Here is a 23,950-nt window from a genome sequence, read left to right as displayed (position 1 = left end):
TAAAGTAAATTGCTTGCCTATTAACAACCTGAACTCTGTGCGCTTTGCCAAGTTCTTCAGCAATTCAGAAAATGGTTATGAATGTGCACCACACTTATGTTTTCTTCACAGTTTCACACTCAATTCAGCTACAAAACAGCGATTAAATACAGTTTCGCGCACACCTTCTACGCCGTGCAATGTACTCCATTCTCCCCTCTGTGCAGTTAACCAAGCTTTTGACTACCCTACATGGTGGGCTCAGGTCAGCTTGTGTTCTGACATTAGGGGAAAGGAAAATTAAAATCCAGCCTCTTCTCATTTGCTTCCCTGTCACAATCAACAAAAAGGTTTGTGCATTTTGTGGCAGTGAGAGCAGGAATAATATTTAAATATCCCTGCTATTACAGTTACAGAAAGTTTGCATTGAGCATGCAAGATCTCATTTCACAATCCTGTTCATTGTAGGACTGTCTCTTGCACACAAGATTACAAATAATTTCCTCCATCTAGATATATGAAAAGCTCTACAGTAGGAGTTACTATTTGTGTTGACAAAAACAATGCAGCCACCTTTGATGTGCTAAATATCAGTAGTGTCTTACTTCATCAGAGCCCGATTCCTGGTTGTTGGTGTTACTGAATTCCGCCACTAGCTCATCTGCCACTTCATTGTAGGTAGTTGTTCCTTTCTGCTGCACTTTCTCGCAGACCTTCATTGAGAAATGCCGCAGCCCTTTGCCATTTTTTTCACCCTTTTTATTCCTTTTACTGAAAAGTAAACAAATTTAAACTTCAAAAAGGTTTCTGCTTTCAAAATCATGCAACAGATCTTAGAAGTAATCAGATATACGCAGATTAACCTGTGTACAAGATACAGGGTTATAGTTTGTAAGAAGTAATTTCTCCCCCTTTCAAATCAAACTCATTAACATAACCTTTTTAAGTGTGAAAAATAGTTACACAAAATCACTAAACTATAGTCTTCTCTGCACAAATCTACATCAGATCAAGATCATTAAAGTTTAAAACATTAACCAAACTTCAGGGGAAATTAACTGAAAACTGCCAGAGCATTCACACCCCAAAATTTACATTTGCATACTCAAGTATTCATACACAGTTCTTACAGAATGGGGGCGAAAGGGCAACAATCAAGAGAGGCCAGTGATACCTTCATTACTTCTTCATGTGCAAGTTTCTCATTTGGATAAATTAATAATTTGCCTTTCATTTACAGCTCTGGTTCAAATTACTGTACTGACATGCATATAAGTAACATACCAAACTTGAGTTGTCAGCCCTCCAGCCCCCAGAAAAAAAAATTATTAGGCCACATTCCCAATTTAAATGGTTTTTAAAACAACAAATCAGAAGTGCAATCTATACAAGAGTCAGTGTGTTGCTGGGCTTCCATACGAACACCCAAATTCTAGGTCTAACCACAAAATGGAAGAGCAAAGAAAAGGTGGAAGACAGATAATGATGTAATTTGGCAATGGACTGGCAGATGGTCGAGGCAGAAGTGAATAAAATCCACAAAGTTAGTCAAGAAACCTTGATCATGCTTCTCATTCACCTCTCTTCTAACAAAAAAAACAAGTTTCCCTTCAGTTACATTGCATCCAAGCTGGGCAAATACATGGCGACATTAGCTGCAAGAGCAAATACAAGGAGAATGCTAAATAAAAACTCTATTCTGAGTGGGTGAGTTACAAAGACTATTACTCATCCAATAATGGAATACTGTAGCTTTATTTTACAAATTCCAAAGAAAATCTCTTGTACCCATACTTGGCATAGTTGAAAACCATCAACACAATTAGACTGGATAAGGTTGGCCTATTCGATGACAGCCGATCCTTTCAAACGTCAAAAGTACGCCGTCAGTCAATCAGACCTCTACAAGCTCATGACCAAAATAACACCATGAGGATTACCAGAGCTTCAGCAATTATCCATTTTCATGCCAGAACACAAGTGCTAATATAACTGAACCATAAAAGTCAAAATCAACCCAAGAACATCTGGAATACCAATTAAATTTTTACAGATTCTTCTGCCTGCATAACTTCAGACATTACTGTAAATAAACTGTCTTTTGCACATAGAAGTTCAGAATTAATCAGTATTTATTGAACAAGGAATTTCAGGACATGCCATAGAAATGGGAAGTCTCTCTACTTTCGCCTTTGTCTGCACCTTGTGCTAACAGCAACCAATAAGACCAATTTTACAACATAATAACCACAGTTAGTTTTCTCTGCACTTCATCATACCCAATAAATGAAAAAGCCACTTTGCCAGTCCAAAAACAAACAGCATCAATGCTTACTTTGCCAGGTATCGATTATGACCACAGTGCAGTTGTCTGGTATTTTCCTCCTCCTAAAAGTCACAAGAACCCACTCAGGAAAGACAGGTAGCCTCCTTTTCTAATAGACTTTCACTATGGCCATATGGAAGGCCAATAAACCCATGGCAGATTCCTATGGATAAGGCCCAAACATTACCAAGTCCACCTGTGCCAGGTGTTTTTTTCCCCCCAAAAAGATAGGGCAAGATGAATTACCATTAACCACAAATAGAAAAGGTATGTCCTGTCCACAAAAAGCAGGACAAATCCAATCCGGCCAATTACCGCCCCAGTCTACTCTCAATCAGCAAAGTGATAGCACTGTCGACGACACGTTCCATCAAGCAGCACTTACTCACCAATAACCTGCTCACTGATGCTCAGTTTGGGTTCTGCCAGGACCACTCAGCTCCAGACCTCATTACAGCCTTGGTCCAAACATGGACAAAAGAGCTGAATTCCAGGGGTGAGGTTAGAGTGACTGCCCTTGACATCAAGACAGCATTTGACCGAGTGTGGCACTAGTAAAATTGCAGTCAATGGGAATCAGGGGGAAAACTCTCAAGTGGTTGGAGTCATACCTAGCACAAAGGAAGATGGTAGTGGTTGTTGGAGGCTAATCATCTCAGCCCCAGGACATTGTTGCAGGAGTTCCTCAGGGCAGTGTCCTGGGCCCAACCATCTTCAGCTGCTTCATCAATGACCTTCCCTCCATCATAAGGTCAGAAATGGGGATGTTCGCTGATGATTGCAGTGTTCAGTTCCATTCGCAAACCCTCAAATAATGAAGCAGTCCGAGGCCGCATGCAGCAAGACCTGGACAACAACCAGGCTTGGGCAGATAAGTGGCAAGTAACATTCGCGCCAGACAAGTGCCAGGCAATGACCATCTCCAACAAGAGAGAATCTAACCACCTCCCCTTGACATTCAATGTCATCACCATCACCGAATCCCCCACCAACATCCTGGGGGTCACCAATGACCAGAAACTTAACTGGACCAGCCATATAAATACTGTGGCTACAAGAGCAGGTCAGAGGCTGGGTGTTCGGCATCAAGTGACTCACCAAAGCCTTTCCACTATCTACAAGGCACAAGTCAGGAGTGTGATGGAATACTCTCCACGTGCTTGGATGAGTGCAGCTCCAACAACACTCAAGAAGCTCGACACCATCCAGGACAAAGCAGCCCGCTTGATTGGCACCCCATCCACCTCCCTAAACATTCACTCCCTTCACCACTGGCGCACAGTGGCTACAATGTGTACCATCCACAGGATGCACTGCAGCAACTCGCCAAGGCTTCTTTGACAGCACCTCCCAAACCTGCGACCTCTACCACCTAGAAGGACAAGAGCAGCAGGTACATGGGAACACCACCACTTGCACGTTCCTCTCCAAGTCACACACCATCCCGACTTGGAAATATATCACCGTTCCTTCATCGTCGCTGGGTCAAAATCCTGGAACTCCCTTCCTAACAGCACAGTAGGAGAACCTTCACCACACGGACTGCAGCGGTTCAAGAAGGTGGCGCACCACCACCTTCTCAAGGGCAATTAGGGATGGGCAATAAATGCTGCCCTCGCCAGCGACGCCCACATCCCATGAACGAATAAAAAAAATTACGAGACTTTGCCATCACTTCAGTTAGATCATGTTTGAGTTGCATAATAGCCTCAGCACCTTAACTTGTAACAAGCTGATGTGTTAATGGCCTTAAGATTCTCAAAGATTAAGATCAGAAACTCAATTTAAGCAAGCACATTTGTGCCAAGAGAGGAGGAAGACAACATTTACAGGACAAGTCATTTGTGCACCAAATAGTACTCAACAGGAACATACAAGACCATTTGGTCCATCAGCCAGCCCCAGAGTTCAAAAGCAGAATACACAGTTCATCAATTATATCCCTCTACTGAGTTTCATGCCAAATGTCTGTAAAACTCTTAGAATTACTGATGTCAGTTTTGATCACCTCTCTGGGAAATCTATTCCAAAAATTCACCAATCTCCCTGTGAAATAGTTGTATCTACTCTGTCCATTCACCTTCCCTCTTCTGAACTTCATTCCATCCCCACTCTCGTCATGCTCTGGCCATGGTAAACAGCTTTTCCAGGTTCAGCTTATAAATGCCCTCAAGGATCTTGAATACTGCTCAGTTTGCTCTTTGTTAGCGTAAATAAGCTTAGCCACTGTAATCTCTCCTTGTAGCTCGGGTACCCAAGACCAGGTATCAGATGGATACTTCCCTTCATTTCTTCCAGTGTCATGACGTTCTTCCTGTAATATGGTGACCAGAACTCCAGCACTGTCCACTGGAGGTGAAATCCTGCAACTAGGTTAAAAATAAAATACAAATCCCAATGCACTTTTACTAAGAGGCCACAATACTAGATATGGTGAAAACCACAACTTCTTACATGGCTGCTCTCACTCCCTCCTATTGACCTAATCACACTGCCAACCACAGGAAGATGTCATACAGTAAGTTTCCTGTTGATTAATTATGCTAAACTCCAAATCTGCAGTATCAGATAATTTAAAGGAGTTTATTCAGCAGCTGCTCAAAAATCTGTAATGCAATTAGCAGCAGAAAGTGGATTTAGTGTGGGGGTGCACTAGAAGCATTCCTTATGCATAGGAGCAATTGACAGTTTGCAGTTTTCCACCTTACAGGACTATTTCAGCACATCTGGACAGCTAGATTAAAAGGTGCAACCTCTACACTACACTTCAGTAACTACACCAATATTTTGGGCCAGTATACTATTCACAATCAACTTTCTAGAAAGGTCATAATTTCGAAGCTTTTGATCTTAATGTTAAGGTGCATTTTTCTAACTCAGTATAAGGAACTTCCACAACAAAGCATGACTTGCAAGCTGCAACATGTTGGGCAATTTTCACTTCATCTTTGAGGGAATAAACAATTTTAAGTCTTCCTTCATGTCAGAGATTAAAGGTTAGTTGCATTTGATATCTACCCATGCCTTCCCACTGCTCCCATTCTTAAATGCTTCTAGTGGGTTTCCAGTAACTTTGTTGGGCTTTTCAATACACTGTAGATGCAGACTTCAAAAAGAATTAAGTACCTTTCCAGTTTTCACATTTTGACTTTCCAGGCTTCTCACTTCTTCTCCCATGGCAAGATACCATCAAGATTGAAGGAATTGGACAGTTCATCATAGGAAATGGCCTAAGGCTACTAGTATGAAAACATAAACCATATTCTTCACTGCATTTAGGTCATGGGTATTTTGAACCATCCATGTTAAGCCCTTCTATATCCACATGCAGGGGAATTCCACTTGCATTTGGTACTCATTCAGGCAGCCCTTTGAAGTCTGCATTGATCTTTAGGACAAGAGTGACATTTGAAGATGGCAATATCAGGGCCCTACAGGTGGTGCACAATAGTTGTAAGTAACTAGGCAAAAAATGCCAAGTGTCTGACAGATTTAGTACTTAGGCTAATGAGTGCTAAGTTATCAATAAATTGCAACTGACAATAGGAAAGAGACACTGCTGCACATCTATTGTCCGATCATAATTTAAACTTTAAAAAAGCCGATATTGGGCAATAGTTGGCACACAGGAAAGAAAAGACTTGCATTTATATAGTGCCTTTAAATGACCTCAGGATGTTGCAAAGCGCTTCACAGCCAATGAAGTACTTGGGAAGTGTGGTCACTGTTGTAATGCAGGAAACGCAGCTAATTTGCACACAAAGTGCGCAAACACAAATGAAATAAATAACCAGATCATCTGTTTTAGATGCTGGCTGCAGGATAAATGTTGGCCTGGACATCAGGAGAACTTGCTCATCTTCAACCCAAAGCGAGAGTGCTGAGCTAAGGCTGATACACAATTAACAGATTACAAAAAAAGTTACTTTCTTCTCTCTCAAATCCCACCCACCACCACACCATTAGATGTAACACCACTCCCCAATAGCTGGGTGGCCGTACTTATTTCTAGGTCTCTGCAAATATTATGCTGTAACCAGCTACTAGGCAATGCGCAACTGCAGCCAGGCAGAACATTTTCTCCAGTTTTCTGTATCTGGACAGAATGTGGAAGGGTTTACCAGTCAGCTGGCACAGCCTGAAATCAAGAACTCACTGTGAAGGGCTCATGGTGGTGAATCTACATGCAACTTTGCAGTGTAGAACACTGGTATATCAAACTGGTACAAGAAGCTGCCAGAGGAATTACTTAATTTCTGAGGCGTGGCTGAGCTAGAATAATGGTTGTGTAGAGATATAACTTATAAAAACATTAGACAGTTTGAGGGAGTTCTCCACATAACTAAGATGGTGGGAGAAAGGAAAATACCATTTGCCTAGGTTACACATTGGTTTAGTTATACACACACATTCTGAACATTAATATAGCTGGGCTGCCTCTATTTAGATGCTCACTACAAGATCAGCATCATTCTCTGTAATCAACAATTAGGATCTGCAAACTGGAATGGATTCACGAAGTGAACCAATGGGAGAAGATATAATTCAGGCCTTTACTACTGGCTAAATGTTACATAAGAATATAAGAAATAAGAGCAGGAGTAGGCCAATCGGCCTCTCGAGCCTGCTCCGCCATTCAATAAGATCATGGCTGATCTGGTCCTAACCTCAAATCTAAATTCATGTCCAATTTCCTGCCCGCTCCCCGTAACCCCTAATTCCCTTTACTTCTAGGAAACTGTCTATTTCTGTTTTAAATTTATTCAATGATGTAGCTTCCACAGCTTCCTGGGGCAGCAAATTCCACAGACCTACCACCCTCTGAGTGAAGAAGTTTCTCCTCATCTCAGTTTTGAAAGAGCAGCCCCTTATTCTAAGATTATGCCCCCTAGTTCTAGTTTCACCCATCCTTGGCAACATCCTTACCGCATCCACCCGATCAAGCCCCTTCACAATCTTATATGTTTCAATAAGATCGCCTCTCATTCTTCTGAACTCCAATGAGTAGAGTCCCAATCTACTCAACCTCTCCTCATATGTCCGCCCCCTCATCCCTGGAATTAACCGAGTGAACCTTCTTCCTTCTACAGGCGTTTCTGCAACCGCCGACATGAGTCCCGCACGGTGTGTTACCTCCCTGATGCCAGGGTAAAAGGACATCACTGAGAGGGTGCAGGACATTCTGCAAGGGGAAGGGGACAGCCAGAAGTCATGGTCCATGTGGGAACCAACAATACAGGAAGGAAAAGGGCTGAGGTCCTACAGTCAGAGTTTCAGGAGCTAGGAAGCAAGTTAAAAAGCATGACCTCAAAAGGTAGTAATCTCTGGATTACTCCCAGTGCCACACACTAGTGAGTATAACAACAGTAAGATGAGTCAGTCAATGCGTGGCTGGAAAGATAGTGCAGGAGGGAGCGTTTCAGATTCCTAGGGCATTGGGACCAGTTCTGGGGCAGGAGGGACCTGTACAAGATGGAGTTACACCTCAACAGGGCTGGGACCAATGTCCTCATGGGAAGGTTAACTAGTGCTGTGGGGGAGGGTTTAAACTAATTTGGCAGGGGGCAGGGCAACAGGATGAAGCATTAGAGAGGAGAAACAAGGTGCACAGAGGACTGGGAGAGACAAACAGCATTAGAGTAAAAAAAAAAATCATTCAGGAATAGAAGATCAGACAGAGGCTAAATGTGAGGGTAAGATGGGTTTGGAGTGCATTTCTGTAAATGCACACAATGTGGTAAATGAGGCTGGTGAGCTGCAGGCACAAGTAGCCACATGGGACTATGATATAGTAGCAACAGAGACCTGGCTCAAAGGAGGGAAGGATTGGGAACTTAATATCCCTGGCTACAAGGTATTCAGGAAAGAAAAGGAAGGAAAAGAGGAGGGGGGAGGAGGGGTGGCAGTATTGATCAAAGAGACTATTACAGCACTGGAAAGGGATGATGTAGTTGAGGGGTCAAAGAAAGAATCTATTTGGTTAGAATTAAGGAATAGAGGAGCTATTACACTACTAGGTGTATACCATAGGTCACCAAATAGTGGAAAGGAGATAGAGGAGCAAATTTGTAAGCAAATTGTGGAAAGATGCAAGAACAATAGAGTAGTGATGATGGGGGACTTTAATTATCCTAATTTGGATTGGGATAATAAAAGTGTAAAGGGCAAAGAGGGGGAGGAATTCCTGAAGTGTGTAAAAGAAAACTTTCTTGATCAGTATGTTTCCAGCCCAACAAGGAAAGAAGCAGTGCAGGATCTAGTTATGGGGAATGAAGTGGGGCAAGAGGAGAATGTTTCAGTGGGGGAGCATTCAGTGATCATATCATCAGGTTTAATGTAGTTATGGAAAAGGACAAAGCATTCAGGCATGCAAATACTTAATTGGAGGAGGACTAATTTCAGTGAGTTGAAAAGGTGGATTGGAATCAAAGATTGGCAGGCAAAACAGTAATTGAGCAATGGGAGGCCTTCAAAGAGTAGACACATTCCCACAAGGGGGAAAAGCTGGAGCACCTGGATAAATAAAGCTAGAGATTAAAATGAAACAGAAGGAGGCGTATGACAAATGTCAGATTCATAATACAATAGAGAACCAGACTGAATATAGAAATTACAGAGGAGAAGTGAAAAAGGAAATAAGTGGGGGCAAAGGGAGAGTTTGAGAATTGATTACAAGCTAACATAAAAGGGAACCCAAAAGTCTTTTATAAACATATAAATAGTAAAAGAGTAGTCAGAGGAAGGGTGGAGTTGATTAGGGATCAAAAAGGAGATCATCTTGTGGAGGCAGAGGGCATGGCTGAGGTACTAAATGAGTACTTTGCATCTGCCTTCATGAAAGAAGTGGATGTTGCCAGTGGAGGAGGTAGTAGAGATCTTCTATAGGGTAAAAATTGGAGGAGGTACTTAAAAGGTTGGCAGTACTCAAAATAGAAAAGTCATCCGGCCCGGATGGCATGCATCCAAGGTTGCTGAGGGAAGTAAAGGGTGGAAATGGTGGCGGCTCTGGCCAGAATCTTCCAATTCTCACCAGATATGGGAGCAGTGCCAGATGACTGGAGGATTGCAAATGTTACACCCCTGTTGAAGAAAAGGGGAGGGGGATAAAACCGGCAATTACAGACCAGTCGGTCTAACGTTGGTGGTGGGGAAACATTTAGAAACAATAATCAGAGACAAAATTAATTGGCACTTGGAAAAGTATGGTTAATAAAGGAAAGCCAGCACTAATTTGTTAAAGGCAAATCCTGTTTGACTAACTCGTTTGAGATCTTTGATGAAGTAACAGAGGGTTGATAAGGGTAGTGCAGTTGATGATGTGTATATGGACTTTCAAAAGATGTTTGATAAAGTACCACACAGACTTGATAACAAAATTGAAGCCCATGGGATTAAAGGGACAGTGGCAGCGTGGATCCAAAATTGGCTAAGGGACAGAAAGCACAGAGTAGTGGCGAATGGTTGTTTTTCAGACTGGAGGGAGGTATACAGTGGTGTTCCCCAGGGGTCAATGTTAGGACCACTGCTCTTTTTGATATATATTAATGACCTGGACTTGGGTATACAGGGTATAATTTCAAAGTTTGCAGATGACACAAAACTTGGAAATGTAGTAAACAATGAGGAGGACAGTAACAGACTTCAGAGGACATAGACAGACTGGTGAAATGGGCCGACACATGGTGGATGAAATTTAATGCAGAGGAGTGTGAAGTGATACATTTTGTTAGGAAGAATGAGGAGAGGTAATATAAACTGAATGGTACAATTTTAAAGGGGGGTGCGGGGGGGGGGGGGGGGGGGGGGGAGTGCAGAAACAGATAGACCTGAGGGTGTATGTACACAAATCTTTGAAGGTGGCAGGACAAGTTGAAAAGGCTGTTAAAAAAGCAAGGAAGTTATGGTAAACCTTTATAAAACACTGGTTAGGCCCCAGCTGGAGTATTGTGGGTACCATACTATAGGATGGATGTCAAGTCCTGAGAGAAAGTGCAGATTTACTAGAATGTCATCAGGGATGAGGGACTTCAGTTACATGGAGACACTGTAGAAGCTGGGGTTGTTCTCCTTAGAGCAGAGAAGGTTAAGAGGGGATTTGATGGAGGTGTTCAAAATCATGAAGGGTTTTGATAATAAATAAGGAGAAACTGTTTCCAGTGGCAGAAACGTCAATAACCAGAGCACACAGATTTAAGGTAATTGGCAAAAGAACCAGGGCGACATGATAAAAAAAAATTACGCAGCGAGTTGTGATGATCTGGAATGCACTGCCTAAAGAGTGGAGGAAGCAGATTCAATAGGGATTGGATAAATACTTGAAGGGGAAAAATTTACAGGGCTATGGTGAAAGAGCAGGGGTCTGGGACTAATTGGATAGCTCTTCTAAAGAGCCAGCACAGGCCTCCTTTTGTGCTGCATCACTATGATTCTAGTTACAGGACTCAAGAATGCTAGGATTTTGACAAGCAAAATTTGAAAAGCCAATTTTTTTTGTGGATAAACAAATTTGATTGAGCTTTGAGCATAACTGCTTTAATAGCTTTAAGCACTTTACGTCAAATCTTCCTGGCCCACAGAACCTTTATAAATTTAAAGGGAAGCGCTTTCATCCCAGACAGAGTTTCAGGAACTGTATCTTAAAGTAGAAATGAACCTCAACAAAACAAGACTATACAAAAGACATACGATTTACAATAGGAAGTTTAACTTTATACACTTTTGGTGCAAAAATATATCCATATTCCTTAAAGTACAATCTGAAGAGGTTTATTTTCTTTACCCTGTACTCCATGGAGAAGAGTCCGATGCCTCACCCTGAGTTAACATGTGTATATTAGGACCATGGGGGCTTCCCACCAGAAGAGTAGGTGTTGTCGGTGTCCGTTGAGGTGTACTAATTATCTAAACAGGAAGTTGCAGAAACAGAAAAGGGTTAAAAACTACATTAAATCGTTCAAATGCACAGTCCACGTTAAATTGTTCAAATGCACAGGACAGTTTAAAATTGTATGGCAGCAATTTGGACTTTCCCAGACAGAATTTCAGGAATTATACCTCAAAGTAGAAATGAACTTCAATAAAAGATTATTCTAGTTTAAAGGTCAAATTTGTTGAAAACTGTATATTGTTTGTAGAAAAACTAGACAATATACTTTGATCATGATGCATTAAGCTCGAAGAACAATGGGATAACCAGGTTTTCCTGAAAGATAATTGCTGAATTAAGCTGCACGTCGAAGATTCTCATTATCATAGCTCAAATATTTTGTTGTGGGCTCCTGGTCCAGTATCATTATGCAAGTATACAGATATATAATTGTATGATACATTGGAAATGCAACATGCTGTGTCACAGTGGCAGGATGCAGGTTTGTGCCTCTGATTTCCCCATATGATAGGTTAAGAGAAATTTATTTAAACAGGGAACTGTTAGAGCAGGGAATGTTTGAGGCAGAGACCATTACAACTTAAGGAATAACTGGATAAATATCTGAAGCTCTGGAAGATACAGGGCCATGGGATTAGCTTTGGATTGCTCTAGCAAAGAGCTTGAAAAGATACAAAGGGCCAAATAGCTTACTTCTATATTGCAAGGTTCCATGCTGTCATAGGTTGCAAGGACCCCTGGCCCCTCATTCCACATTCAACCGTGTGGATATAGAGGCCAAAAGATCTGTAAATATGATTTCTCTCTCCCAAGTTCCACCCCCATATGCCTTTTTATGGTGACAGGTATTTCCCCCCAACATTAGGTTTCCTTGCACCACACAATCCTGGAGATGAAAAGTGACTTCCTCCAAGGTCTCTGCCAATACCGATCTGAAGTTAGTCATCAAGAAGCACAGGACAGCAGCTTAGGATAACTCTCAGGAAGGTGCCAGTCTGTTAATACCTTTTGAAAATTTAAAAAAAAACTTTTGTTCTGTTTATGGCTGGTGTTAAAGTACTGGACAAATCCATCTCACCCCCACAACTACTTCACCCCATCCTCAATTATCTTCCCCATCTCTTCTAAAAATAGTCATTTTCTGCTGGAATACCATACCATTAATATTGGAAACCATCAATAGATGTAAATGAAGACAGTGAGTGCTGGCAGCCTAGTCAACTGTGTGCGTATGGGAGGGGGAAAGAGGGGAAAAGCTGACAGCCAAGGCTAATGCATATACTACAGAAATGTTATGGAACTATGAGTGAAGTTGAAAAATCTAGGGAAGTTAAGTTGAGTCAGTACTTAACTTGTCCAGTCACTGTGGAGCAGCAAATGAAACAAATCAAATGTTGATCTATATTGTTAAGTCAGGAGAGTATGAGGCAAAGAGTACAGTCAGAGGATGCCATGCTGAAATGGAAACTGTACAGATCTGATTAGATCGCAACTGGAGTACCGTATCCAGTTTTAGTTACTAAGACGTGAGAAACAGTCAAGCTTTGGGTATAGTGCAGAGAAAAGTCACAAGGCAAATCCTGGTGTTGAGAATTAAGTTGAAGAAAAATTGGAGCTACTGGGGTCTTCAGCCTTGAAAGGAGATTAATGAGGGGAGACATTTAGAGGTATAAGATATTAAGGTATATGGAAAAGTAAAACCAGTACACTACTTCAAGGAAATCTTCAACAGTAGTACAAAAGGAGCATAGGTTCAAACTCACAAAAGGCAAATTCAGGAGTGATGTCAGGAAGTTCTTCATAAAGGATAACAATTGGAATAGACTTCCAAATACAGAAGTGAAGGCCAAAAACATGCAACATTTTAAGAGACAGTTGTATGCTGTGACAGGACAGTGTAAAACAGAGAAGTCAAAATGGACAGAATGGCCTCTCATTCCTATGTATCTTATGATTGTACCCTCACTTATTAACATAGGTGACCTTCCAGCAGAGCTCAATGAATAGTGAATAGGAATCCAATCATCTTCCCTCTCTTCTTGCTCTCCCCCCACCCCAATCTAGTCCAGTTCAGAAGCCAATTGTAGCACTTCCACTGCCCCCTTGGCTCAAATCAGCTAACTCGGTACAAACCAGGGATCAAATGTGAAACCCCTTCCCATTTCCCCCAGCCTGAATCTCCATCTATGCATTTTTGGGCCAGTCAGGGTTCTTACTCATGATCACTATCCAGTGACCCCTGCTGAAAAAGAGAGCATACATGCACATTAGGTGAGGGATCAGGCTCAGCTGCAATATCCTCCTTATCACTGCTAATCAAGAGTCTCATATCAAGATTGCCTACTTGGGTAAGGTACCAGAGGGCAACCAACATTCTCAGAACCATTATTAAGCACCTTCAGAAGAGGTGAGAAAATGGGAAAGAAATGTTAATGTCATTCTGCAACAATCAACATTTGGTGTTTGAAAGCAGCATCCTTACCATCTGAGGAGCGTTACTAACATTTGATAGCCCCAGTGTTTTTGGCAAAATTTGTTTCCCTGGGGTGGTGAGATGCGAAGATGCTACTGTCACTAATGCAACTGTAAAGAGAAAAAGAAAGATTGCAGGCACCAGCACCATCTTCTGGTATTCACATTAGCAATTAAGACATTTGACTGTTCAAGACATTCTAGCACCTGTATACATGTCAATTACAAGAAATAAAAAAAGGAAGGTAGCTAAATGATACAAGATGCAGGCAAACAAGTTTTATAATTTTGTTCCACAAACATGCACTATTTTAACTTGTTTGTACAGCTGTGTTTTTTTCTAAATGAAGTCAATGAATGCCAACACAATCCAAAACAATTTCTAATAAGTACTTTTGAATCAGTAGCCAATACTTGGATACAACCACAGCTTTATACTTCTTATGCAGGATAACCTTGCTTTCAACTTTAACGGTCGGTCCCGTGCTCCAGTCAAAAAAAAATTAGATACTGCTCAGCAGGAAAGATTGAAACATCTATCCCAATAGTGTGGTGCATTTAGAACTGATGCTGTTCACTATAAAAGACCAGGCTGAGGATAAAACCTAGGTTCTTCCTATGTTGAGCTAGATGATCTTAGTCAGGGGCATTTCACCTTGCCTCTGCACTTCTGGAATGAAGGGGAGAAAGGAGATGACAAAATTGAACCAGGGTTCCTGCGCAATACCCTTTCTGGAAAGTATACATATGTGGATATCAGGGGAGTACAGGACTGGGCTCAACTGTAATATCCTCCTTAGTCAAATAGCATGCTGACACTCACTGTCTAGGCTCACTTGAAGAATAGTCACTTTGGTGAGGTACCAGAAGCCTACTGGCACCCGTGAAATGTCGTTATGGAGTGGAAGAGGAACTTCAGAGTCAAACAACATTCTTTTGTAAAGAAGGGAAAATGTTGCTGAATGGAACCTAACAATGTAAAACAAATTGGCAACCTACATATTAGAAGATTCACTTACACAAAAGTAATGATTACACATTTCAATTTGTTCTGTCCATGCCTAACCTGAAGTTGTAGACAAGCTTGAACATTTCATTTTGATGTAGGTTGTGAAACTAATGGCACCATCACTGAAGCTAGGCGATGTCATGTCAGCCATCCCTCGTCACCTTCCTTGACCAAGTCCTAATGACTTGTTCTTAACTTTCAGCTTGAGATACTCTTGCAGACAATCAGAGTGCACAACATCGGTTGATTACCTCCATAGAAAAAGTTGCTGATACCCTCATGACCCAAAGATCAGGAACAACTATATAGGTAACAGTGAATATCCATATCCTTACACTTTATCACACAGCCATCAACACATTGCACCACCAGACCTCCAAGTCTGTGCTAGATTCAGTTCGGCATTAAATAATTCAGGCAGCATGGTACATTACAGTATCGATAAGTTGCACCACAAATTGATGGAGCATGGCTTTGCTCACAAGGACTTCCTAATCACAGTCATATTGTCATACAAAGATATCAGAGGACAAAAATGGAAGGGAAGTCATCCCAGGCCATTCTTGCACACCTCCCAGTGGTTGGTTTCAGAGTACAATTAGCAGAGGCCTGGGAGCAGATTATCTGCTTACTGAAGACAAGAGGGGAAAGGAGGAAATGCAACACAGTTTACTTTCTACTATCAATTGCAGATTGTGCTAGAGAGCCCCAGTCTGTCCACCCATTTTTCAACTATTTTCTTCCGAATAAAAAGTTTGCTACAATCCCATCCCACTTCTATCAATTAAACAGGCAGCAACCAGCTACTGAACTCTGCCACTACCACCATTTTACTTTAAAACCTAATTAAGTTTGCAAACTTAACTGTAAAAAGACAAATCATACCATCCCTCCCCCCCTGACAAAAGGGAAATTAATAGGCACTTTCCTCTCTACCACCCCCACCCCCCCCCCAACCACAATTTTAAAAAGTGAAATACTTATAAATATCAAACTATGGAAAACTAAAGTACTAACATGATCACTGATACTTACTTTTCGCTGGGCTAACATTCTGATCTGTAAAAACTTTGATCTCGCCATTAGTTTCTATTATCCCAACCTATGAAAAAGAACATATTACAAGTACTATAAATGCTAATTTTACTAGAGTACGTTTGAGCAGTGTAATGTAGATAAGTTTCAACAATTCATTTTAGCACTACTTTTGTTATTTTTCTTGCTTCTTTAGGTCTCAATCTCTAACCAAGAAAACAGACAGGCAAGCAAGCAATTTGCTCCAAGGCCTCTACTAATGCTGTTTGGTAGTCATTAGGAGTCCAACTCAAAGCAACTCCAACTCATTACTTTCCTCCCTGTATTGAGAAGTATGGCCATCAGCCTTTTCTTAGCAGTATAGCCATAATCAGGAACTCAATCTGCAGGAAGAATAGCCAGTGCTAACCCAGGTCATGCCACAAAATTGCATCAGCATCTCACCCTGTATGCGTGTATAGGTAGTTGATCTCGTCATACTGATTAACAAATGTGCTTATAACGGATAATGTCCCTGAAAATCAGGTACAGTAAAGACCAAGACACCAGTAAACTGCAGATATATGTCTTTACAACATTTATGGTTATGTGGCAATTAAAATAAATATACTTCCTCATTAATATTGCACTGTCAGCATAGCTATCCTGTATGGTTAAGTCACTCCTCAAAGCAAAGATTTTGGATCAGTTTAGCTGGTCAGCATCCTTCCTCACCCTGAAAAAATGCAATTTAAAATCGAACACTTAAGTCAGGGTGGCCAATATTTGTCTTTGTGGGATGCACATGCATCATGAAACTTCAGGTCACATAAAATTTAAACCCATGTTCTCATGAAACTGTATATACACCTCAGGTTGCAGATACTAACAGTTCCTGATGCTCTGATTTAGAATTTATTCACCAATGAGGCAACAATGCTTTAAAAAAAACTCTTTCCAAATTTTCAGGCCTGCAGAATTCAAGGGAAACAAACCAGCATATATGAAATAATCACAAATAGGCCAGGCAACTCAGTCCTTCGAGGGCTAGATTGACACTGATCAGCGCCACAGGTTGGCGACCTTGTTTTAAGTCACTGTATATTCTCAGAGCCTATTATATAATCATAGAAAGGTTACAGCATGGAAGGAGGCCATTTGGCCTAGTGAGTCCAAGTCGGCTCTATGTGAGAGCAATCCAGCTAGTCCCACTCCCTCGCCCCATAGCCCTGCAAATATTTTTATTTTCAAGTACTTATCCGGTTCCCTTTTAAAGGCCATGATTGATTCTGCCTCCACCATCCCCTCAGGCCGCACATTCCAGATCCTGTGTAAAAGTTTTTCCTCATGTCACCTTAGGTTCTTTTGCCAATCACCTTAAATCTATGCCCTCTGGTCCTTGACCCTTCTGCCAATGGGAACAGTTTCCCTCTATCTACTGTCTAGACCCTTTATGATTTTGAATACCTCTATCAAATCTCCTCTGTTCCAAGGAGAACAACCCCAGCCACTCCAGTCTAACAACATGTCTAAAGTCCCTCATCCCTGGAATCACTAGTAAATCTCTTCTGCACCCTCTCTAAGGCTTCACATCTTTCCTAAAGTGCGGTGCCCAGAGCTGGACACAATACTCCAGTTGTGGCCGAACCAGTGTTTTATAAAGGTTCATCATGACTTCCATTCTTTTGTTCCATTCTTTTATACTTTATGCCTCTATTTATAAAGCCCAGGATTCTGTATGCTTTTTTGACTGCTTTCTCAAACTGCCCTGCCACCTTCAAAGATTTGTGCACATATACCCCCTGACCTCTGTTCCTGTGCCCCTTTTAGAATTGTATCCTTTAGTTTATATTGCCTCTCCTCGTTCTTCCTATCAAAATGTATCACTTCGCATTTTTCTGCATTAGATTTCATCTGCCACGTGTCCACCCATGCCACCAGCCTGTCTATATCCTCTTGAAGTCTATCACTATTCTCCTCACTGTTCACTACCCTTCCAAGTGTTGTGTCATCTGCAAATTTTGAAATTGTGCCCTGTACACCCAAGTCTCTCTCTCTACCTATATAGCAGTCCCAGCACCAACCCCTGGGGAACACCACCGTACACCTCTTTCCAGTCTGAAAAACAATCGTTCACCACTAAAAAGCTATATGGGAGGTGAGAGAAAGAGTAGGAAGTGAAATACTAAGCAGCAAAAGTTGAACAGTCGTCAGCTATCTTGGGGGGAATTTTAACCCCCCCAGGACGGGTGGGAGGGGGGCGCGGGGGTTAAATTCTTAAAAATCTGAAACACGACCCTAACCCACTGCGAATGTGCCCACCGGGGCGGGTTGGGGGGTGGATGAGTAACCTGCTCTCGAGAGACAGGTCAGTAATTTAAATATGTTAATAAGGCAGCGTGCCTCAGATTTTAGCAGCCTTTCAGATTTAACGGCTGCGGGCTGGGTTTCCCAGGGCTTGGGAAAACCAGCAACTGAAGGGAGGCGAGAATTGCCGGATCGAACAGGTAAATAAATGCCTTTTATACCACTGCTTGTGGGCCAGGAGGAGTGCTCCTCCGCAACCTCCCAATCTAACCTGTTGCAATCTGCAATCTGCACCCTGCCCCTTAACGCCCTCCCCCCCCGATCTCCAGGCCAACCAGTGATCAATCGATCGATCCCTCCCTCCCTCCTCTCTGGTCCCCAGCCTTCTAGCACAAGCCTTCCCACTTAACAGCCAGCCTCTCAATCTGGCTGGCGGCCGGCAAACGGAGAAAAAAGTCAAACGACGTCCTGCCGTTAAATTCATCAGGACCTCTGCGTTCCTCATATTTCCGGGCTGCTACAAACCCCCCCATATTAGGGCCCTTGTGTCCTTAGTACCTTTCGACTAATTACCAAGCAAAATCTTGCCCCCCCCACTACAGGTAGTTGGAGTAAAATGTGGGATCAAAGACACTGTATAGTCACACTTTATCTAGTTTTCTTGGCCAAGGACAGAAGAGTTGAGAGCCAGGTGAAAAACAGGCACTCAAATTTGGTAGATTAACATGAGAAAAATATAAAATTAATAAAGTAATTCAAGGTTTTTAATGTTAGCAGAGAGTCAGTCAACAGACCCATCAACTCCTTCTGGACATTAAAATTTAAGTAGCATTCAATGCTGGTGGGTACAACTGAGCAAACACTATCCTAGAGTAGGAAGTGACAAAAGAACTACAAGTGTAGAAATCATAGAAATTTACGGCACAGAAGGAGGCCATTCGGCCCATCGTATCTGTGCTGGCCGAAAACGAGCGATCCAGCCTAGTCTCACTTTCCAGCTCTTGGTCTGTGGCCTTGTAGGTAACGGCACTTCAAGTGCAAATCCAAGTACTTTTTGAATGCGATGAGGGTTTCTGCCTCTACCACCCTTTCAGGCAGTGACTTCCAGACCCTCACCAATCTCTGGGTGAAAAAATTTCTCCTCAGCTCCTGGAGCTGCAATTTGGGTCTGTTGACCCTAGATCATACTTGGCAGCCCGAGACTGGTACCTGCAGTGTAATTGATCCCTTGGGGAACCAACGAGAAACCACATGATATTTTAGGTTACTTTGTTTTGAAGCAAGTAACTTCAATGGGTAAATGTACCATAAAGAAAATAAAACTGCCAGCACTGTCATTCCTGACTCCTATCCAAGGACCTCCTGGAAGTACGTGTGGCGACTCGTGAGGGAAGATTGGATTTGGTTACTTCCCCAGCTTTTCCCCTCTCCATAATCAATACTGACCATCTAGGCTCACTTTGGTAATTTACCATGGGGCTATTGCTGCCTGTGGAACCATAACTCAGCAAGAGCTGTTGCCTTCTGAAGTGGAAGGCTAAGGGAAAAGTTTCAAATGAGAAATTTACTTAATGAATTAACTGGTCCATAAACAGCCTCTAGAGTGTAAACTGGTAGACATTTTCTCATGTGGAGATAGAGAAGGAATTAATCATCACATAGATCCTCTCTATAGGAGGGCAATAAATTAAACTGCTGACTGTTGAAATTTAGTTGCCTAAATAATTTAGCAACAAAGGGTATCGGGCTATTATGATTGCAAAATGTGGTTTACAGTATAACTACATAGAATTAGTCAGTCTACACTACTTTTTCTTTTAAAAAAATGGAGAAAACTAGGTGAAGGGCCATGGTCCACATTGCACGATTGCAAGAGAGCAGGAAGTACTGATTAGGTCACACCAAACTAGAGTTTTAAAAGGCTGAGGATCACAGGAGGAAAGAACAAAATAAGGACTTCCACAGTTTTGAGATCCTGGGAGTTAAAACTTGCAATGTGTTTTGCTTTCAACACAGTGGGGATGTAGAGGAGGATGGTATATTTGGCTTAGAAGAATGTATGGGGATAGCTTAGAGTAACAGTGCATGCATGTGTACACACAAAAAAAAGCTTGACACCAAAGTGAAATTGCTTTGTATCAGCTTTGTATCAGTTGGTAGCACCCAAGCCTGAGTCAGATGGTTGTGGATGTAACTTGGGTACATAATCTAAGCAGACCTTCAATGTATTGTACTGAGGGTGCACTGCATCACCAGAGGTGCTGCCTTTTGGATGAGGCATTAAATCGAGACCCCTGCCTAGCCGTTCAAGTGGACATAAAGATCTCATGGTATATTTGAAGAACAGTAGGGACAGTTCTCCTTTTATCTTGGCCAACATTCCACCTTCAGCTACCATCCCAAAAAAGATCAACTGGTCATTCATCTCATTTGATGTTTGTGGATCTTGGCTGCCACATTTGTCTACATAAATGTGACTACACTTCAAAATGTTGTTCATTGGACATGAAGTGCTTTGGCAAGTCCTGAGGACTTGCGCTATAAGGGCATTATAAAAATGCATGTCATCTTCTACTCTACTGTGTGTAAATAAGGCTAAGGACATTTATGGATGAAAACCCTGAATATAATGAATATTGTTTCACAACAGTTCATGAGTACAGCTTTGCAGAAGCTGTCTATTTGGCAAAAATATAACACTTACATCTTTGGCCATGTTGATGGTTCTTTTATTGCTAAATTTTGGATACTTCTGTTGCCAAAGCTAGAACATGCAGGATTCCACCTAAACAGAAATGAATGTAATTAAACAAATTTTAAACCAAAGTTCTTTCATACACAAGTTCTAAAATATAACATGTCAGTAACATATGCCTTCATTCACTTCAGCTTTTCATGGATTAAACTTTCTCATTTGGCTTGTCATGTGTAAAGCTACATAGCATACAAAAAAATTACAAATTTCCTCAGCTTTACAGTAGATTGCTCTCATTACATTCTGCAGCTTTAACTTATTTTAAGTTATATGCATGTTTGCTGTAAGTAATATTTGGATAATATTCCAAAGCACAAATAAAGAAACTTGGTACTGAATGCAATAAAAACTTATTTTGGAAATTATTAACACAGATTGTTGGGGCCTAGTACTCCAGAAGCAACTGGGTAAATTGTGCAAAACCTAATCAAACGATCTGAAGTTCAGATATGTCTATATCTTACAGCAAAACCTTTAGTGTGCAAAAGTAATAACGTTGACCAATGTCAAATACTAAAAAGGCATGAGAATATATTAAGACAAAATATTAACAACTGGCTTCCTGCAGATCACTCAGCAATAAGGCCCAGCCAGGCCTCATGGCCTACCCACCAGGTACATGAATATGACATACAAATACTGTCACATTCAATAAAAGCACGAGTTTTTTTTTTCGCGTGCTAAAGACCAGTGCTTTTCACACATTATATCCATCGTGCTGTTAACGAGCAGACAATAAAACGTTTTTAAAAATTACACTTTTTATTTTGCAGGCATGCTCGAAGCAAACCTCATCCTCTTTTGAAAGCTGCCTCCTCACTAAACTTCTACCTTCATCAATATATTCATGGCACCAAAGAATAGTTTCCTTAATTAAAAAAAACTCTGCACATTTACAACAGAAAAAAAGTTCGGGCGATTTAAGAAAAAAAAGTTTTAGAAAAATTAACCTGCAATTGTTTGTGTCTTTCCCCCTCTCGTGCTGATGCCGTTCTGGTACAGTATTTGGAAGCTTTACAAAGTTTTCTTTTTAACAAATCAAAATTCAGGCATTAAAACAATCCCCCCTCCCGCCTTCAACTTGGGAACCCTCCGGTCGGACACTGCACCTCAAACCCTGCCTCTCTCACCACCCCCCCGCAAACTGCAGCCTAGGCCTGAAGCCAGGGGCTCTCTTACTGTAAACAACCTAATCTAAGTCTGCAAACCAGCAGCAGATGGGCTTCACACCAACAGTGAATGATTATAGGCTATAAAAGGCGAAGGGGCTTAATAAAAAACATAATTCCACCCCCCACCCCACCTCTCTCCCTCCCAAACCCTTAATTCGTGCATGAAAGATTGAAAAAAACACTTCAGTCATTTTAACTCCACATTTCTAGGAACAGTTTGATTTCAACTCCAAAAAGATAAAATCTAGATCAGAAACTTCAGCAGAAGAGCGTAGGAAAAGGTTAAGTTTAAGCCGATCACAATTTTAAGAGCGAGTTAAAGCGCTGATACCTTTTCATACATATAAATCTGTCGGCTCCACAGGCGGCGCTTTCTCTTAATTTGTTTTTCCAGGGGAAGAGATGGAGGGGAGAGAGAGGGGGGGGGGGTTGGAAAGAAAAGAAATAATTTAAAAAAATAAAATATAATGCCGGTTAACAAATAAAGAGGAGGGAGTGGTGGGTGGGTGGGGAAGGGAGAAGGGGAGTAAATGAAGCTAACCACCGCGTCTCCTCCACCACCACATCAGGGGACTGAATAAAAAAAAGACTCAACCCGAATAAACTAAAATTACATGGTCATTATTCTGGGAGGGTCGGTTTGTTTTGTCAGTACTCGGTGGCGGTGCAAAAGGAGGGAGCTGAGGGGGTGTCCGGATCTCTCCCGTGTATTTATATTTCTGGCAGTTGGAATGAAGTTGCTGCCCCCCTCCACCTCCTCCTCCTCCCGCTCCCGCTCCCAGCCGCGGCGGCGCAACAGCTAAAATGAAGCCGCTCGCGACTGTTTTCATCCTCAACCGATCTTGGCGGTGTCCGACTCGCGCTCCCCTCCGATTGGCTCCCTGCTCGTCACCGCCCCTCCGGCCTCGCCATTGGCCTGCTGCTTTCTTGCCATTGGTCCTCCGCGCAATCGGCGTCATCCTTATCTACCAATGAAAATCGCGGTCACACACACACACACAAAAAAAATCCGCCTCGCCGGGTGGTGGTGGTGGTGGTGGTGGCGGCCGGGGGGGGGGTTTGGTGGGAGGGAAGTGGGCTATTGGCTGAATCTCGGCGATCGCGCGGTTTCGATTGGCTAGCGAAGGGGACGATAGTCGGAGTTTTCCCATTGGTGGAGGGTTGAAGAAACCGCCTTCTTTTTGAATGTGGTGAAGACGTCAATAGAGTGCGCTCGCGAGTGTCTTCTATCTTAGACCCGGGACGGTAGTGTAGAAGTTGTCGTCAGGTAATAATGTTTTTGCATTCAGGCAGAATGTAAAATACAAATTTATGTAATCAAATGAAATGTAATGTACTTGCAATGAATCTGTAATCAATTATCTGTATTGATTGTGATGCAATTAGGTACCCTAGAGTGTCATGGACTGTAATTTTGTACTATGTGTTTCTGTATTGTTGGAATCATATTTGAACTGTACTTGATGTAACCTGCAAATTGTATAATCTGTATTGTGTACGTTTGGAATGTGATATAAAAAGGTTACAGCTCGGAAGGAGGCCATTCAGCCCATCGAGTCCGTGCCGGCTCTCTGCAAGAGCAATCCAGCTAGTCCCATTCCCCGGCCCTATCCCCGTAGCCCTGCAAGTTTTTTCCTTTCAAGTACTTATCCAATTCCCTTTTGAAAGCCACAATTGAATCTGCCTCCACCGCCCACCCTGGCAGTGCATTCCAGATCTTAACCACTCGCTGCGTAAAAAAAGTTTTTCCTCATGTCACCTTTGGCAAAAGAACCAATCACCTTAAACCTATGTCCTCTGATTCTTGACCCTTCCGCCGGTGATGGACTGGGGTTGACAATTGTAAACAATTTTACAACACCAAGTTATAGTCCAACAAATTTATTTTAAATTCCACAAGCTTTCGGAGGCTTCCTCCTTTAGCTTGTGGAATTTAAAATAAATTTGTTGGACTATAACTTGGTGTTGTAAAATTGTTTACAATTATCTTTTTGAAAGCAAAGGATGCACATGAAGATGATGGCAGAAG

General features: G+C 41.9%; 1 protein-coding gene across 5 annotated transcripts in view; it reads right to left on the bottom strand.

The window, feature by feature from the left end:
• tfdp1a (transcription factor Dp-1, a) overlaps positions 1-22,740 on the bottom strand; it is a 48,057-nt gene extending 25,317 nt beyond the window's left edge. For 2 of the 5 annotated variants that reach the window (XM_067997236.1, XM_067997238.1), the window contains exons 1-6: positions 22,253-22,740; positions 20,699-20,779; positions 15,709-15,775; positions 13,675-13,775; positions 11,085-11,206; positions 585-750 (exon numbers count right to left, since the gene is read on the bottom strand). In XM_067997236.1, coding sequence (XP_067853337.1) covers positions 585-750; positions 11,085-11,206; positions 13,675-13,775; positions 15,709-15,775; positions 20,699-20,710 — 468 coding nt within the window. In that variant the 5' untranslated portion in view covers positions 20,711-20,779; positions 22,253-22,740. Of the gene's footprint in view, positions 1-584; positions 751-11,084; positions 11,207-13,674; positions 13,776-15,708; positions 15,776-20,698; positions 20,780-21,699; positions 21,826-22,252 lie in introns of those variants that run through there. The other 3 variants (XM_067997234.1, XM_067997235.1, XM_067997237.1) reach the window with 3 other exon arrangements.
• Between the last annotated feature and the right edge of the window lie 1,210 nt (positions 22,741-23,950).

The sequence above is a fragment of the Heptranchias perlo genome, chromosome 15, assembly GCF_035084215.1.
Source record: "Heptranchias perlo isolate sHepPer1 chromosome 15, sHepPer1.hap1, whole genome shotgun sequence".
Classification (NCBI taxonomy): domain Eukaryota; kingdom Metazoa; phylum Chordata; class Chondrichthyes; order Hexanchiformes; family Hexanchidae; genus Heptranchias; species Heptranchias perlo.
The sequence above is the reverse complement of the archived record's forward strand: the minus strand, read 5'-3'. Positions and strand labels throughout refer to the sequence as shown.